The 15696-nt window shown below is 46.1% G+C and overlaps 1 protein-coding gene across 36 annotated transcripts in view; it reads left to right on the forward strand.

Annotated features, from left to right (window-relative positions):
• The first annotated feature begins 8234 nt into the window (after positions 1-8234).
• Positions 8235-15696, forward strand: part of Eri3 (exoribonuclease 3) — a 124057-nt gene continuing 116595 nt past the window's right edge. For 6 of the 36 annotated variants that reach the window (XM_030253207.1, NM_001379282.1, NM_001379281.1 and 3 more), the window contains exon 1: positions 8359-8724. Coding sequence is in view for 9 of the 36 variants with exons in the window: in NM_001379285.1 (NP_001366214.1) it covers positions 8590-8724 (135 nt within the window). In the remaining 27 variants the exon portion in view is untranslated. Of the gene's footprint in view, positions 8725-10941; positions 11038-15696 lie in introns of those variants that run through there. The other 30 variants (NM_080469.4, NM_001356405.1, NM_001379279.1 and 27 more) reach the window with 21 other exon arrangements.

Genomic DNA, 15696 nt, shown 5'->3' on the forward strand with positions numbered 1-15696 from the left:
AACTTAGTTCTCCATGGCTGTCCCTCAAAATCAAATCCAAAAACTTTAAGAATGTTTTATGTCCCAGCTAGAGGGAGGATCACTTGCACCCAGGAGTCAGGAGTTCCAGACAGTTGTGGACTGCCATGTGGGTGCCGGGAACTGAACCTGGGTCCTCTGGAAGTGCATTCAGTGCTCCTAACCACTGAGCCATCTCCCCAGCTCCTAAAATTTCATTTTAAGTGAGGGGTCTCACTAAGTTGTATAGACTGTCCTTGAACTTGCTGTGTGGCTCAGGCTGGCCTTGAAATTGTGATGCTTCTGCTTCAGGCTCCCAAGTGCTGGGTGGGATTACAGGCATCTCTGCTACACTTAGCTCAGGTTATTTTCTTTGTTTAGAATGTCCCAGCGTCTTCACTCCTCTATTCTCTCTTCATTGCTCTAGGAAATTCCTATTCAACTCTTAAGATTGGACTTAGATACCATCTTTCCAAGCTGTGCTAGGTACCACATCTTCAAATCCTCAATATGACAGTGGCTTATGTTTTTCTCGTTACACTGAAGCTTTGTGAAGGCAGGAACTGTTTTTATTGTTCATGCCCTTGTCCTGTGCTTTCAAAGAGCCTGACACAAAGCACATATATATTCTATAAATTTAGCTGAATTTTGAAAAATTGGTTGGAGTATACATACACTTAGCTGGAGTTCCTGGTTGAGACATTTCAGGATGTCCTCCTAAAGTCCTTCTGGGGGTCTTACCTCCTAGAGGTAATGCTGCTGAGCCAGCTCCTGCCCTGTGGAGTGGTGAGTACCGCACAGGGTGGGGCAGCAAGGTGGGCTTCCTGGCTGGGGAAAGCACTCCTAGTGAAGGAGAAATCACTTCCACTGAAGGTTTGGAGGCCCCGTATGCAAAGTACCTTCATGGACAATAACTATTCCTTCAGCTAGAGGAGAAGTTAAATAAGGAGGGACCAGCATGATAGGAGAGGACTATAATCCGCTACTCAAGATGCTGCCGAGGCAGGAGAATCACAAGCTCAATGCCTATTTAGATTATAGAGAGAGTTCAAGGCTAGCTTAGGTAACTTAGACCCTGTCTCAAAATGCAGAAAAAGTAAACAGATAATCAGAGTTGAGTGGTCCAGTGCTTGAGTAGTATGAGCGACAGACTGGATTTAATTCCTAGCACTGAAGAAAGAAATGAAAAGAAAGTAGTCTGGAAGCCCAGATAAAGCTTGACAACAGAGAACTGAATAGAAGGAGCTTTGAAATCACAAAGGGTCCAGCATAAGGATGAAGTCCCCCCAGTCTGGGAGGGAAGGGGGAGGCAGTAGCAGCAAGAGGACCCATTCACTACACCCTGAGGCATCGCATGATGCAGTGAGGAGGGTCTCCAAGAGTTTGAAGCCCAGACTTCCTATCTACATCTAATGTGGAAGGATTAGGCAATGTCCCCTGACCCAAATGTCTATTTGAATCTAGTTACCTGGAGGCTATACTTTGCTCTGCATCTCGAGGCTGTTTTGTGAAGATCAGATGTGACACATTGTAACACACCTATAACTGGAACAAGTATTCTAGCATGGCTGCAGTAGGGGTGAGTGACAGCCCAGTGGGCGCTGTGCTACAGGAGAGCCAGCAAAGCTTGAAAGATAGACTGAAGGCAGAGGAAAGAGGAAGACTGAAGGCAGAGGAAAGAGGAGCTTCACAGATGAGCTGCTTGCTTCTGGGATGCAGAGGGTGGGTTGAAGGAGGATCGTGCCTCTGGTTCAGTAGATGACTCTTGAGTAAATTCCTCTGGGAGGTGAGATCCCAGGAAGGGAGGTTGGCCTGGAGGAGTGGGGAAGTGCCAGCTATTCCTGGCTGTTTCTGCTGAGAGAGGATGTGCACAATGAAAAGCAAAAGCATTGTTCAGATAAGTAGAAAAACTCAAGCAACATTGCTGTGGTTGCCATGCTACCCTAGCTGAGTGGCAAGGAGAAGTGTGTTACTCTCCTACTTTCCAGAAGGGTCTCATGTCCCTGTGGCAGCACGAAGATTGAGCACAGGAAGCACAAGCATTCAAGGTTAGTTTTGTGAAACCCTAGGTGATAGATATGAGTGGTACCCTAGGTAATAGATATGAGTGGTACCCTAGGTTATAGGTATCAGCGGTATCACCCTAGGTGATAGATATGAGTGGTACCCTAGGTGATAGGTATCAGTGGTATCACCCTAGGTGATAGATATGAGTGGTACCCTAGGTGATAGGTATCAGTGGTATCACCCTAGGTGATAGATATGAGTGGTACCCTAGGTGATAGGTATCAGTGGTATCACCCTAGGTGATAGATATGAGTGGTACCCTAGGTGATAGATATGAGTGGTACCCTAGCTGATAGGTATGAGTGTTACCCTAGGTGATAGATACTGGTGGTACCCAATAGCTTGTATTGATGGGCACAATGGAGGCTTGGGGGTGGGAGAACCTTGCCAGGGATTGGTATTTCTCCAGGAGCAGGTAGGAACCTTTAACTAGGAAGACTGTAAACATAACCTAACTCACCTGTGCTGCCAGCTAGCATAGACAGCAAGCCTGGGAACATTTGTACTTAAGACAAACTACAAGGGAGCACAGGGAATAGCCACTAGGAGACAGCTATTAATGGATGGTTTTTGGAAAGACAAGGGGATTGGCCTAGAGGTGGGGGCTGGGGGTGGGGAGTTAGCACCACTATAACGGGGCCAGGGTGAGCAGGGGTGTGTGATGGGTAACAGGTAATCCTCAGAAGGCAGCTGGAGAGAACAGAATTTGAAGCTGAGACGGGAGGAGGAAGTAAAAGTGGAAGTATGGGTGGCTGATGGCCAAGGTCAAGGCAAAGCAGATGATGGCTACCTCAATCTCTAAATCCCTACTGATTGGCACTGTGAGAGGTGCTTTCTTTATTCTACTGGTGATGCAGGCATTATCTCTATCTTAAGGCTGAGGGAGCAGACTCAGAGAGGCAATTCTTACCCATCATCAACTGTAAACACAGAGACGACAATAAAGAGGATGAAGACACAGTTCTTTTCCTGGAGGATCTCAGAATATTGGGGGAGGAAGTCCCCCAGACAAGCCATTTATTTCAGAGAGAAGCTTAGACAAAGGGACACAGAAACACAAGGTACCGTGAGATCACAACGAGGTTCCCCAAAGACACAGAATCAATAGGCACTGTGGCCAGGATTAAAGCATGGCCAGGAGCCTTAGTCATAATCATTGTTCTGGGGAAGGGCAGTGTCCCTGACTGCTGGCAGGTGCTGTTTAAGAGCAAAGAAAGAACACTGGGAATTGGATGTGGCGTGGCAACTTAGTACCACAAAGCTAGAGACGATGAATGCTGGTACTCTCAAGCTGAGTGGTCCATGAAGACCAGCCCTGGAACAGAACTGATTCTATAGCCTAGAGATGCCATTAAATGCCAGTAAGTGGTTTGAGCTATGACATGTATCGAAGAGCCACTGGAGGTAGGAAAAACCAGGTTGCTCTTTAGGGATGGATTGAGAACAGAGAATCAAATATCACACTGAGAGGAGAGGTCATGTTGAAAATGGCAGTGGGTATGTCATAATGAAATCACGTGACCCTCGTGCTGATATCAGAACTTGCCTACTTTCCAGGATCTATCATCCTGAGTGTGTATGTCTGTGGTTATGTGTGTTTGGGCAGATATATGTTTGTGGATGTGAAAGCCAGAAGTCAACACTGGGTGTCTTCCTCAATTGCAGTTTCACAATATTTTTTGAGACAGGGACTCTCCCTGAACCTGGAGCTCAGCAATTTGACTGGATCAGCTGAGCAGCAAACCCCAGGACTCTCCTGCCTTCTCAGCTCTATGAGAACAATATACTGCCAACTTCAGCTTTTTAGGTGGGTGCTGACTATTGGAACCGAAGTCCTCGTGTTTACATGGTGAACATTTCATTGACGGAGCCATTTCTCTGCTCCGTCATCTTTTTATTTCAGTTTAGTCTAGTGGATACTGGCAGGACAAGATTCCTTTTAGAAAGTGTCTCCTTTGTTTTCAAACTTTGTTCTCCCCCCAACCCCCATAGAATGCCAGATCTGAAAGATGTTTGGAACCCCAATCTTTTCTGGGGGGTCCTCTGCTTCTGACTAGCTCAGGCATAGGACAGGTGGGACAGAGCTGTGTGCATCATGATTTTTCCTAGGTCAGTGGGGAAAGGGGGAAATCAGAGGAGTCACGAAGAGGAGGCTAGGGCAGAGAGAACACGGAGAATGGAGCAGCTTAGAGAACGGCCTCCCAGGGCTAGTGGCTCCATTTGGTTTCCCATTTAGAGGGGGAGGCTTAGATAGGCAAGAAGAAAAAGGCTAATAAGAAAAATATTAAACTGCAGTGTGTGTGTCCCCAGGGACTTCGTGTTGCCATGACTGACCTCCTGGAGAGCGCCATCAGTCCCCAAGCGTGGCAGCTTTATAGGCACTTGTAGGCCTGCAAGGAACACCAATTTGCTGCTACAGTTTGTTTTTGATAACTGAAACTTTCAATAAATCTATATTAAAATCAAAGAGAAAATTAACTGGGCCCTGGTGAGGGTCCCAGAGAGAAGGGAGCACATTACCACCCTGGCCTCCACTGCCTCACATCCATCTCTTAGTTCAGATTCGGGTCACCAGGGAGATGAATGTTACAGGCTCACGGCGAACAAGCATGGGGAGAGCAGGGAGAAGAGGATGGCCAGGTTCAGGCCCCACCGATGATCCTGTAGAAGATGGCTGACGGGGAAGAGAAAGAGGTAAGGGGTTGTGGTCAGAGTAGGAGGAAGAGTTGGAGAATGTGGTGGAGGAGACAAGATAAGGAACAACGGCTTCCATGTATTGAACTCTTCAATTAAATCTTGGCTTTAATTCTAACAACAGGTGTTAGCCCTAGCTCTACCCTGGAGATGCAAATGCAGAAACCTGGAGAGTTATTTGATTTGTCTAAGGTCATACCCACAGCCAGGGCTCAAACCCACAGTCCTTATAACTGTACCATGCCATCCTGTGCAGATTATAGGGACCAGATGGTGGCAGCAGTTATTTCAGCCTCTGGATGAAGGGATTTCAGATCTAGCCTGGGTTCTCTTAGCTATACCCAGTTGGGGGCTGCCATTCACTGTCATCAGGGGTCAGCATTCTCTGCCCTTTTAAAGTTTGGTTAAAGTCCCTTGTGTGACTTTTCCTGGAGAGTCTATTTCTATTCACCCTAGATATGGAGGGTAATGACACACCAAAGAAACAATTCTATCCAAGGCTTGCTTGATGCATCAATGAGTTTATTGGGGTTATTATACATAAGAGCATGAATGGGGAGTTAACCTGGAGTAGAATGGAAGGCTTAGGCAGTGGCCTCGCCCATCACCCCACCCCAGCTTGGGTAATTACTTACCCCTTGGGCAACGTAGGGGCTATTACTCTACTCAGTGACTGCTTAACCCTCTCACATAGCACTGGGATGGGCAGGCCCTGGAGAGTCCTTCCCCATTTCTCCAAGTGGGAATGCTTGTAAGGATCCCAATCTCATGAGTGCCTTGGGTGGGTGATCCCAGAAGCTCTGACTCAAAAAGAGACTAATCATAGGCACCTTAGAGGCAACAGTCACACGAGGTCTCAGCTTTGGTGTCCATTTTGCTGTTTTTTTCCTTGGTGGTAGCCTTGTCCTTTCTTGGGATCTTGTTTTCATTGGCCTTAGTCCGTTGGCCCTGAAGCCAGGCGACTGTCCAAGAGGTACCTGACTCAGTTCATCTGCCATCCCATCTAAACCTGAACCCTTGGCCACTTGTTATTCATGCCATTCTTGTCCCCTCATCTGGCTATTCTGCCTTCCTCTGGGAATGAGGGTTAGGTTTTGACTGTGCTCTCTATGTTGGGGTTGCAGTGAGCCGAAGTGATCAAATCAGAGGCTTCAACACAGTTTTTAGTCTCAGATGTGCCACTGCTCTGCTTGCTATGGTGTGAGATCTGGCACTCCATTAACTACTGGAATGATGGGGACTACCTTTTTCCTTTTCCCTGTTTCTCTCTCTCAACCTTCTCTGCTGTCTTCTCCCCCCTCTTCTTCTTCCTCCTCTTCCTCTTCCTCCTCCTCTTCTCCTTCTTTTTGGTTTTTCGAGATAGGGTTTCTCTGTGTGTGCTGGCTGTCCTGGAACTTTCCCTATAGACCAGGCTGGCCTGGAATTTAGAGATCATCCTACTTCTGCCTCCCAGGTGCTGGGATGAAAGACATTCACCACCACACCCAGCTTTTTCTCTCTATTTTTAATGTGATCATTCGATATATCCTTTCTGGAATAGGATCTGCTGAGAGAAACTATTTTCTTTGCTACCCTGGCCAACTGGGTAACACCCTGCCTTGTATATTCACCCCCTCCTTTCCAGCCTCACGTTCTTCTTCCCTGGGCTTAGGCTTCCCAGTTAAGTCTAAGTCTATAACCGTAGTCATTGGATCTGCTCTATTTTCTAGGGTCAGCTGCCGCTGCCTTCTCCTCCTCCTCCTCTTCCTCCTTTCCCTCCTTGTCCTCTTCCTTCTTCTTCTAAGTGTATGTGGGTGTTTTGCTTGCATGGATGTCTGTGCGCCACTTGTATGCAGTGCCTGAGGAAGCCTGAAGAGTGCATTAAATCCCCTAAAACCAGAGTTATAGATGGTTGTGAGCTGCCATGTGGGTGCTGGGAATCAAACTCAGGTCTTCTAGGATAGTCCTAGAATACAGATTCTTTTTTTTTTTTAAGACTTATTTATTATATGTAAGTACACTGTATCTGTCTTCAGACACCCCAGAGGAGGGCATCAGATCTCATTATGGACAGTTGTGAGCCACCATGTGGTTGCTGGGATTTGAACTCAGGACCTTTGGAAGAGCAGTCAGTGCTCTTAACCGCTGAGCCATCTCTCTAGCCCATTGTTTTACTTTTTATATTATCTTTTCATTGCCCATCCCTTCCATTTCCTTTCCTATAGAAAAGCTCCTTGAGGATATGGATTTTATATGTCTTACCATGAAACCATCAGCAACAGACAGTGCCCAATTCTGAAGTATAAACACGCATTGACGAATGGGCCAATCCAGGTTAATGTTTATGTAACGATAAGAAGAAGAAGCTCCAGTTTTAGTTCCAAGATTTGGGGACAGGCAATCGTGGCTCTCCTTTTCTCAGTTGGGGTGAGTGATATCTGTCTCTGTTGCAGTTTACTCCTTCATTTGTCAGAAACACATTATTGCATAGCTGCTCTATGACTGACACCATACTGGGTATAAGCCATGCAGCATGAACAATATGGAAATGAATAGCTATCTTAAACGAGTTTCAATTCCTGGGAGAGAGATGGCAGGGAGACAATTGTAAAGTGCTGTGCTCAGTTCTGTAGGTTCACAGTAGAACCATCTAACCCATTATGTGCATGAGATTAAAGAAGGCATTCTCTGATATGGGGATTACAGGCATTTCCAGCTCAGGCAGGAACCATTATATTAAGATCTCAGAGGTGGCAGGGTCCAGAACTGATATTAGCTGTCTTAAAGGAAAATAGCAGGTGGCAGACAGAGGAGCTTGGTAACTGAAGATGGCTCCTAAGATGGATCTGACTGAGAGGCTGTCAAAATCACCAGTGGCTTAAGACTGATGCTTCCCATTTCATAACGTGGATTCCCAGAGAAGCACAGCTAAGATGGAGACACTCACCCATCGCTTTAGGTGAAGTTCTCCCCAGCTGCCTGGAGAGACTGACTGTGAAAGACCCACTACAGCTATGGCCAGAAACCTTGTTAACCCTGACAGTTCCTCTGAGGGCCTCAACAAGCCAGAAGCTTCCTCCTCAGAAAGGCCCTTCAGAAATCTCAGCATTTTCTTTTTAGCTGAATTCGCCTCCCTTCTTTCCAGATTTCCCTCAGGCCCGCATCAGAAAGTAGATAACGATTACTTGTTGACAATGAATCACAGAAAAGTGTCGCCTAAAGAGAATGTCTCCTAAGCCCATACTCACCGAATGCCTACAGTCAAGGTGGGGAAAATAAGTAGAGCATCTGGGTCATTTTAGGCCTGACGAAGATTTCGGGTTATTTTATTATTATCATTTATTTATTTTTTAAGAAAACCCCTTTCACTGTTTAGAAGTGACCCTCCCTTTCTCTTTTGAATACGTGGCTCCTCTAAACTACAAGTCCCACAAGGCCCAGAGCCAACGGTCACCATCTTGACACACCTTAACGCGCATGTCGGCGGGAGAGAGAGCGTTTGGAGAGAAGAAGCCCCGCCTTACTCCAGCTCATTGGCCAAAGGCGCTAGCAGCGGGCTCAGCGGTTGGCTACCACGCCCGCCCGTCCACCGCGTCGGTCGGGGTCAGAGTGCGCGGAGGTGAGTCGGTGTGTTGTGGACTCGTGGTGCTGGCTGCCGCTGTTGAGGCTGCCTGGAACGGGCTGTGGGAAGCGGGCGGAGCTGGCCCTGCTTCTGCCTGGCCAGCGCCGCAGGCGGCGCGGGCCGTGCCCGCTGCCGTCAACTGCCCGGAGCGTCTGCTGAGGCCGAGGGAGACGCCGGGGCCTGCACCTGGAGAGAGCCTGCCGTGCTGGCCCGGAGGAGGGGGCGTTGCCATGGCGACAGCCTCTCCGGCAGCTGACGGGGGGCGGGGGCGGCCCTGGGAAGGAGGGCTGGTCTCCTGGCCCCCTGCCCCTCCCCTTACGCTTCCCTGGACCTGGATGGGCCCGAGCTGGGGGCAACACCCTGGGGTGGGTGAGATTGAGAGGGCCCCCAGCTTGGGCCCTGGTTAATGCATGCGGGGTGTGGGTCGTGGCGCGCACACTTAAGGAGCCTGGGATTCTGGCCTGGTGCTCACCCTGGATGTTAGAACTCTGGGCGAAGGGATAGCTGGGGAGGGCGGTGGGGGAGCTCGGCTTTGCGAGAGAGACTGGGTGAGTTGATGAAAGGGCCTGGTTTGAGATTTCTGGAGAAGGAGAGAGGTTTGACCAGATAAAGTAGAAGATTAAGGAATTATTTATAGACTACCCCCTCCGCATCTTGGCACAGGCACACATGCTAGCACTTTACTTCCTTGTAAGTCACAAGCTGTGGGTAATAATGGTGGACAGAGGTGGACAGAGTGGAGAAAGAGCCTTAACCCAGGTAGCTTTTTGTATGTCTTTATTGCAAGTGGTCCAGCAACAGGTGTCTTCTTAAAACAAAGAAAGCATGACTTGGGTTGAGTTCTTGTGAAATGTCAGCTGCTCGACGTTGGCCTGGAAGATGCTGGGTATGGGGCCCCTCATCTGGAGATACAGAGCTTGCCCCTCAGGCTGGATTTCGCAATGACTGGGGCCAATAATTGTCTCTGACCATTTTTGTGGCTTGCATTTGCTAGTGCATTTCATTGGTTTCCCAGCCCAAGGGCAGCAAAACATGAATCCCATTGGCCAAAGACTAAGCTATTTAACTGTAGTAGATTGTGATTGGCCGAATGATTTTTGACTGTAGAGTTTGTACCAGAAAACTGGCTTCATCAAATTCAGCTTTATTCTGACTTTATCATACACAGTATACCTTGTTTTAGTGGGCTCGGTCTTGGACCTTAAGTATATTATACTTGAATCGCCCACCATTTAAAAGCCAATTTATAACAGTGACTTGGAGTGTGACTCCACTAATGTATGCCTGTGATCTTGGTTAGAAACCCACTTGGCTGCCTGTCGGCAGGTGCTGCCTGGGGGAAGGGAGCTGCCGGGAAGTGATTGATAAGGTTTCCTTTATGGATTCTGTGGTGCTTCACTGGAGCTCAGAGCACTTTGGCAACTTAAGCACTCCAAATTAAAAGCTCATTAACAATTCCTGCCCAAAGATCCTGTAAATAATCAGCCAGTTAGGTCCTGGAGCTTGGCTAAGAGCTCTCCCTTCAACTTGAAATATCTAAATCAAAGGGGTTGTTATTGCATTTTATTTTGAAAAGTTTACTCCCTGGTGGCATAAACTGGAGAGTGCCCTGTTCCCAGGGGATCAGGATAGAATAAAGTCTTAAGTGTGTGGAGTGGTAGACAGGATTATGGTTCCAATTGTAGATGTTTGCGCAGAGACTTCACTAGCTTACAAGATCATGTCTGTGATTTCTGATCCTTTAGCATATCTGAATGAGGTGATGACGAGGGTAGATATGCCTTGATGGCCCTGGTGTGTAGCCCTGGCTGGCTTCTGCACATGCTGCCTGTGATTGGCTCTCATGTTGTCTTGATTTGGCTTTGATTAGCTTGATTTTTTTTTTTTTTTTAGAAGTTGAGGCAGACTTGGAAGTATTTTGCCTGCATGTATGTCTGTGTAAGAGTGTCAGATCCCATGGAACTAGAGTTACAGACAGCTGTGAGCTGCCATGTGGGTGCTGGGAATTGAATCCAGGTCCTTTGAAGAGCAGCCAGTGCTCTCAGTCTCTGAGCCATCTCTCCAGCTGAGAAGTATTTTGAACATGTTTCCCAGTGTATGTTTCCATTCTTGTTACTGCCTATAGGTTTGTAACAATGAACCCTTCTCTTCAGTCCTGGCTCAGCCCCAGTTCCTGAGTTCTGAATATTGCAAGCCTTGTGTCTTTTTCTGATAGGATTCTGAAATTATCCAGTGAACCACCACCTCATGACTATCATTCTTAGTCGAGGCTCACATATTATGAATATTTGATAATTCTAGAAGATAAACTTCCTTAACGAGGCTCACATATTATGAATATTTGGTATTTCTAGAAGATAAACTTCCTTAAGGAGAACACTATACTAGAAACATGAAGTCTATAATTCATATACAAGCTTGAGCACACATGCATGAATGTAATATTAGTTAATAGCATCTGAAAGGTCTGTGGGACCGTTTTCTTTCCGCAGTAATAGCTAAATCCCAAAGTTTGAGTTTATGAGTCTAGGAGTGACCACCAGTGAGAATTTAAATCTTGAGTTGAAATATACCTGTTGCAGAAATGTGTGTCTGTCCACAGCATTGGGGCTTTCCAGCTCTCACAGACCCTTCAGCATCTCCAGCTGCCAGTCTTGGCATCTTCGAAGTAAGGAGAGGTGAGAATCCTGTTGCATGATCACATTTGGTGTCTGACTGGTTGGATTTGGTGGGAATGGGATGAGGACTGGTGTAGAGTGTATTTTTCTGTAGCTTCTGGTATGGTAGGTAGAGTATGCTCAAACTTAGTGAAACAAATTGGCTAAAATCTTTAGAGTAAGAGTTAGAGAAGATGAGTGATCTAGACTCTCCAGTTTGGTCATGAGATTTTCTTTTTCTTTTTCTTTTTTTTTTTTTAGCTCCTCAGTACTGGGGAATGAACCCAGGACTTTGCAACACATTAGGCAAGCATGCCAGTACTGAACAATGTTCTTTCTTTTTTTTATTTGGTTTTTCGAGACAGGGTTTCTCTGTGTAGCCCTGGCTGTCCTGGAACTCACTCTGTAGACCAGGCTGGCCTCGAACTCAGAGATCTGCCTGCCTCTGCCTTCCAAGTGCTGGGATTAAAGGCGCCACCACGCCTGGCCTGAACAATGTTCTTAAGTCTCTCTCTCTTTTTTTTTTCTTCTCACGTATATTTGACCTTAACTAAAATGACCAGACTGGCTTCAGACTTGGCAGCCCCCCTGTTTCATGCTCTACCTAGTGACTGAGATTATAAGCATGGACTACCATGCCCAGCCATGGTTTTTTTAATAGACACCTCATGAGTGAGTTCCTTGCCTTGAGGGTTATGGAGTAGGGCTGGAATGGCCCTATATTCTGAGAAATACTCATCTTAATTCAACAATAAGACCACCTCTCATGTGACTCTTGTGACATATTTGACCAAAACCTTTCAGATTTGGTTTTGAGTTATGTGTCACCCTTGAGTGAATGATTGGTCCCCACCTACTTCCACCTGAACTGACTAAAAGGTGGGCTTTTGATGATTGGTATCCAGGGATTTGGAAGTTGTTTGTTCAATAACTGAGGCCCAGACACTTTGCTAGTTGCTGGGATTATAGTGGAAAAGCAGGCTGCCTATGATACCCACAGCTTTATGATCTAGGGGAGAGACCAACAGCAGTGCAGCAATGATGGTGCACCTGCTAGCGGTGCAGCAAGGGACCAGGTTCTCTGAGACTGCACAAGTGTTCTTACTGTGAACTTGCAGGCTCTGAGGTGACTTCTCAAGGAACCCACCCCCTTACCTAGAAGTAAATAAACATGTGAGATGAAGTATCAGCTTTGTTAAGTTTGAGGAAGTTTGGTGTGATTAAAAGGCAGATGGGAAATGAATCAGAAAAGGGGAGCAAAGTCTCATGCCTTAGAAACTCCAGTGAGATGGTGGGGCGAGAACGGGTAGGTGGAGGGGTAAAAGACTACAGGTTAGCAAGCTTTTCTAGGACAGACTAGAGTAAATACTTAGGGTTTGTGACTCTTTTACATCTGTACAGCTTGTAATAAGCGTTTCAGCAGCTTTGGATACTGTGAAGGTAAACATGATTGTGTTCTAGTAAAAAATGTATTTATAAAAGCAGGTGGCATCTGGATTTGATTCATGGACCATGGTTTGTCTATCTGGATCACAACAATAAAAGATTGTACCAGCTTAGGGTGGTGGTATACTCCTGTAATTGGTAGGGTAAAGCAGGAGAGTTGCTAATTCAAGGCCAGCCTGTGCTACATAAGAAAGCCGAGATAAAAAGGAAAAATAAAGGATTATAATTATGAGGTTTGTGTTTTAGAGAGCTTGTAGTGATATCAGTGTAAAGAGTGGATTGAGAGGGCAAAAGGATGAGGAAGAGAGAGTGAACGTACAGCGAATTAAAATGTTTTGGAAACTCTTTTCTCTTGAAGGAAGTATGGGCTCAATGGAGCCCTTGAAGGGATCTTCATTTTAAGGTTCCTAGCTTAATAGCTAGGAGCTGGCTGTATACACAGAAACTGGCCCATGTCCTAAGCTTTCAAGGCAGTGGTCCTCATTCTATATGTCCTACTTGGTCTTTTCTTTCCTTGATTGTAGCATACTGATAAACCATGCCTGATTTTGTAAAAGTCTGCCAGGTCAGTGTGATGGTGTGTCTCAGGCAGAGGGCCCAGTCAAGTTTTGGTTGAGTGTGAAAAGCTTAGAGCTCAGAATCCTACTCTTGACCTTTCTTTCCCTCTTTCTTCTTCTCATGAACCCCATGTATTTGCGTGATGAAGCCTACAGATTTCTGATAGTGATGTTTCTGTGACCTGAGACAAGTGACTTAGCTCTGAGCTTCATTTTGCTGTCTACAATGGAGAGAGTAGGATTGAAAAGCATTGTTTGGAGGCTTTTAAAGTTTCAACAGTGATAAAGCTCTTAGCAGTGTATTGAGATCGCTTGTTGTTGAGGTGCTGCTGGTGGTTGGTTGGTTTTAATTTTTAGGCAGGCTGTCACTGTGGCTGGCCTGGAACACTCCATGTAGACCAGGCTAGCCTCGAACTCATAGAGATATGTCTGCCTTTGCCTTCTAAGTGTTGGAATTGAAGGCAGATGCTACTACTAATATTCTGCACAAAAGCAGGAAGTAGTTGGGTGATATGTGTTTTGTCTTCATAAACTCTGAGCCAAAGTTTTCATTGTGTCCATGTGGTGGAAACTTAACTGGCCTATAGGACACAGTTACAATTTAAACAAGACACATTTTTAATTTTTTATTAAAAAGATTTTATTTTATACATGAGTGCTCTATTTGCATGTACACCTGCATGCCAGAAGAGGGCGTCAGATCCCATTACAGATGGCTGTGAGCCACCATGTGGTTGCTAGGAATTGAACCTCTGGAAGAGCAGACATTACTCTTAACCACTGAGCCATCACTCCAGCCCCAAGACACTTTTTTTTTTAACCTGTGGAAAATGTGCACATAGTAGGCGTTTCATAGATTCCACAGTATCAGAAGTGTGAGTGGAGTAAGTAGCTGCCCAATACAGACACACCCCTTTTGCTAGCTTGGCCTGACTCCTTGGGGTCATGTATTAGTGTTGTCACATTGCTGCCCTCCATTCCTGTAAACTCCTCTACTCTTCCCTCCCGTGGTGGGCAGTGGAGATGTGCTCTACCCTGGCTTCCTTGCTACCCTGTGAGGAAGGCTTGAGTTGAGTTGCCCGGGCTCACAGTGTCAGCAAGGTACTGTTAAAGTTAGTGCAGACTTGCCTCCAGATGGACTTGTGAGGTTGATTGTTGTGGTTCTCTTCCCTTGAGTGAGAAGTGCTTGGCCCATCCATGTCTGTGTGGCTGACTCCTGCTTTATCTATTTGGTTCTGTTGGGTTTTATTAGATGATTTTGGGGACCAGACCTTTTGGGAAGCAGATTCCCTTTGGGTTGTTGTTTTTAGCCTCTTCCTCCTTTGGGGGAGCTTGGGTTAGGAGGGATTGCTTTGATATGTTTAAAATTGTGCCTTGTGCCCCACAGCTACAGGTAAAATCAAAAGGCAGATAATTTATGGGAGTGTCAAAGCTGGCCGCTGGCACCTCAGGAGGCCATTAGTATGCCTGTTCAGACCCTCTGTGTCCTTGCGATTGATTCCTTTCTGCACGAGCCTGATTTGGGAAGCTGTAGATCTGTGTGCAGTGATTGGATGTGACAGTCCAAACACTGGTCCCTAAATTAATCCTTTAATGGTACTCCCGCACCAGAGCAATATTCATTCTCCCGCTCTCCCTCCCTCCCTCCTTCTTTCCTTCCCTTCCTCCCTTCCTCCCTCTCTCTCCCCCTCCTTCTCCCCCACCTCCCCCCTTCTGAGAGGGGCAGAAAGGGAAAGAAGGGATGGAAGGAAGCTAGCTAGCTTTGTTTGGTGTGCTTTGATTTCTCTGTTCTAGCACATTCTACTTCTAGAGTAGCTGGCATCATGGCTTTGTGCATATTAATTTGTTTAGCAAGTCTTTACTTTCTTAATTGTGCCTGGTTCTGTGCTGGGAGTAAAGAAATGAGTAAAATATAGTTGTTGCTTTTAAGAAACCAACTGTGTTTTCTCAGATTTCCAAAACTTATGTGCCATTAAATTAAAAGTCTATGCTCCTTCTTCAAGCTGTGTGAAAATTTAAAATGCAGAAAAGCACTTGACAAGAAAATAGTTAGAAGAATCTGCTTTTTCTGCACACATGGATGCCTCCTTTTGGTGCACAGATATGCCTCTGTGGCTGTTCTCCATCCTTCCAAGATAAGTCTTTGAAAATTGTTAGTAGCAAAAGAAACAGATAATGTGTCACCGCAGAGCGAGAAGATAATCACAAAGTTAGAGTAAACTGTGCTACTGGGTCACATGGCCTCCATTAACTTTGTCATGGAGTATCAGAAATCTCTGAAAAGGGTGGGACTTAGCTGTGTTTTAAAGTAAGTTTTAATTTGCTGGTGAAAAATAGCAGTGTTTTTCCTACAAAGAGGGAGGAGCATTTGCCAAGGCCCAGCTGTGTAGAAGGAAGTGCCGCATCTGGGGACCTGAGCCAGAGCTGCCTGTTTCTCCACCTCTTTAGAGCTTCTCACTCTGTAAGGGGGGAGAGTCACGCCTTTGCCAAGTGTGTATGGGAAGAGGCTTTGAGGTCTGTGCACCACACTGCAGCGACTCTAGTCCATGGTGCCCACTATTGCTGCTTTGTGCTGAAGGTCAAAGTGTAGTTTTAAAAAATGGGCTCAATCAATCTCTCTCTCCATATATATATATATATATATATATATATATATATATATATATATATATATATA

Source organism: Mus musculus, chromosome 4, assembly GCF_000001635.26.
Source record: "Mus musculus strain C57BL/6J chromosome 4, GRCm38.p6 C57BL/6J".
NCBI classification, from domain to species: domain Eukaryota; kingdom Metazoa; phylum Chordata; class Mammalia; order Rodentia; family Muridae; genus Mus; species Mus musculus.